The following is a 1,232-nucleotide window of genomic DNA, read 5'->3' as shown; positions in this document are numbered from 1 at the left end:
TTTTTCAACCTTGGGAAGCCTGACTGTAGGGACAAGAGGTGACAAAGCCCCAAAGTGAAGGAGTGGAAAGAACTCCCGTCTGCAGCGGTGCTCGCCGCCTCTGAGCAGAGCTGGCCGATGGCCTCGTGAGCAGCCACAGGGTTTCAGCGGCGCCGGAAGCTCTGCAGCCAGCTGGAGGGAGGAGTCCTGACACCCCCAGGGGGGACTGTGGGGAGCCCAAGTCCCACGTGGGATCTGGATGCTCCTCCGACCATGCAGGGCCTGGCAGGTGTCAGAGGGGGCAGTCCCGTGACCACCAAAACAGATGGCACCTGGGATCTGAGTAGCCCACTGAGCTACTTTTTCGCATTCTTTATTAAATTTGCTGCCATAGCAGAATATAAACTCAGTGTGTGTATGTGTTTGTGCGTATAGGAATCACGCATATGACTGTCTTTTTGTATCAGAAATAGTACTTAATAGCCCTCAACAATGATTTTTTTTTGCCAATTTTAAATACAGTTTTATTTAAGACATTGCATTTTCCACTTAACAATACAGTGCTTATAAAGTGCAATGTTCATTTCCTTTCCCTGTGCACATGTTCCATATTCAAGTATCAAGAATGCCCAGTTTATTTACTTTAGCAGCTCCACATTAAANAGCAGCTCGACGTTAAGACTGCCATGGAATTTGCTACAAATTTGGGTCCTTCGAGTATTTTGTGTGGAACAATGCTAGACCTATTAAATTGTCTTAATCAACCTCTTCAATGGTGGGCCCAGAGGAGGCACCACCAGAGGGAGGAGCTCCACCACCAGGGAAGCCTCCAGGCATTCCTCCTGGCATGCCCCCTGCACTCTGGTACAGCTTGGTAATGATGGGGTTGCAGACTTTCTCCAGCTCTTTCTGCTGGTGTTCAAACTCTTCCTTCTCTGCAGTCTGGTTCTTATCAAGCCAATTGATGATTTCATTGCACTTATCAAGAATCTTCTGTTTGTCCTCATCATTAATCTTGCCCTGAAGTTTTTCATCTTCAACAGTTGCTTTCATGTTGAATGCATAGGACTCAAGTGAATTCTTTGAAGACACCTTGTCCCGCTGTTTCTCATCTTCAGCTTTGTACTTCTCAGCTTCCTGGACCATGCGCTCAGTGTCTTCCTTACTCAAGCAGCCCTTGTGGTTAGTGATGGTAATCTTGTTTTCTTTCCCTGTGCTCTTATCCACAGCAGAGACATTAAGGATACCATTAG

General features: G+C 46.9%; 1 protein-coding gene across 1 annotated transcript; it reads right to left on the bottom strand.

Moving 5' to 3' along the window:
- Window positions 1-642: 642 nt before the first annotated feature.
- Window positions 643-1,227, bottom strand: LOC117797844 (heat shock cognate 71 kDa protein-like; the record flags this gene model as incomplete). The annotated part of the gene is made up of 1 exon (XM_034650288.1): window positions 643-1,227. A coding segment is annotated over one exon (492 nt), but the record flags the coding sequence as incomplete, so codon positions are not given.
- Between the last annotated feature and the right edge of the window lie 5 nt (window positions 1,228-1,232).

Source organism: Ailuropoda melanoleuca, unplaced genomic scaffold (genome assembly GCF_002007445.2).
Source record: "Ailuropoda melanoleuca isolate Jingjing unplaced genomic scaffold, ASM200744v2 unplaced-scaffold15491, whole genome shotgun sequence".
Taxonomy (NCBI): Eukaryota; Metazoa; Chordata; class Mammalia; order Carnivora; family Ursidae; genus Ailuropoda; species Ailuropoda melanoleuca.
The sequence above is the reverse complement of the archived record's forward strand: the minus strand, read 5'-3'. Positions and strand labels throughout refer to the sequence as shown.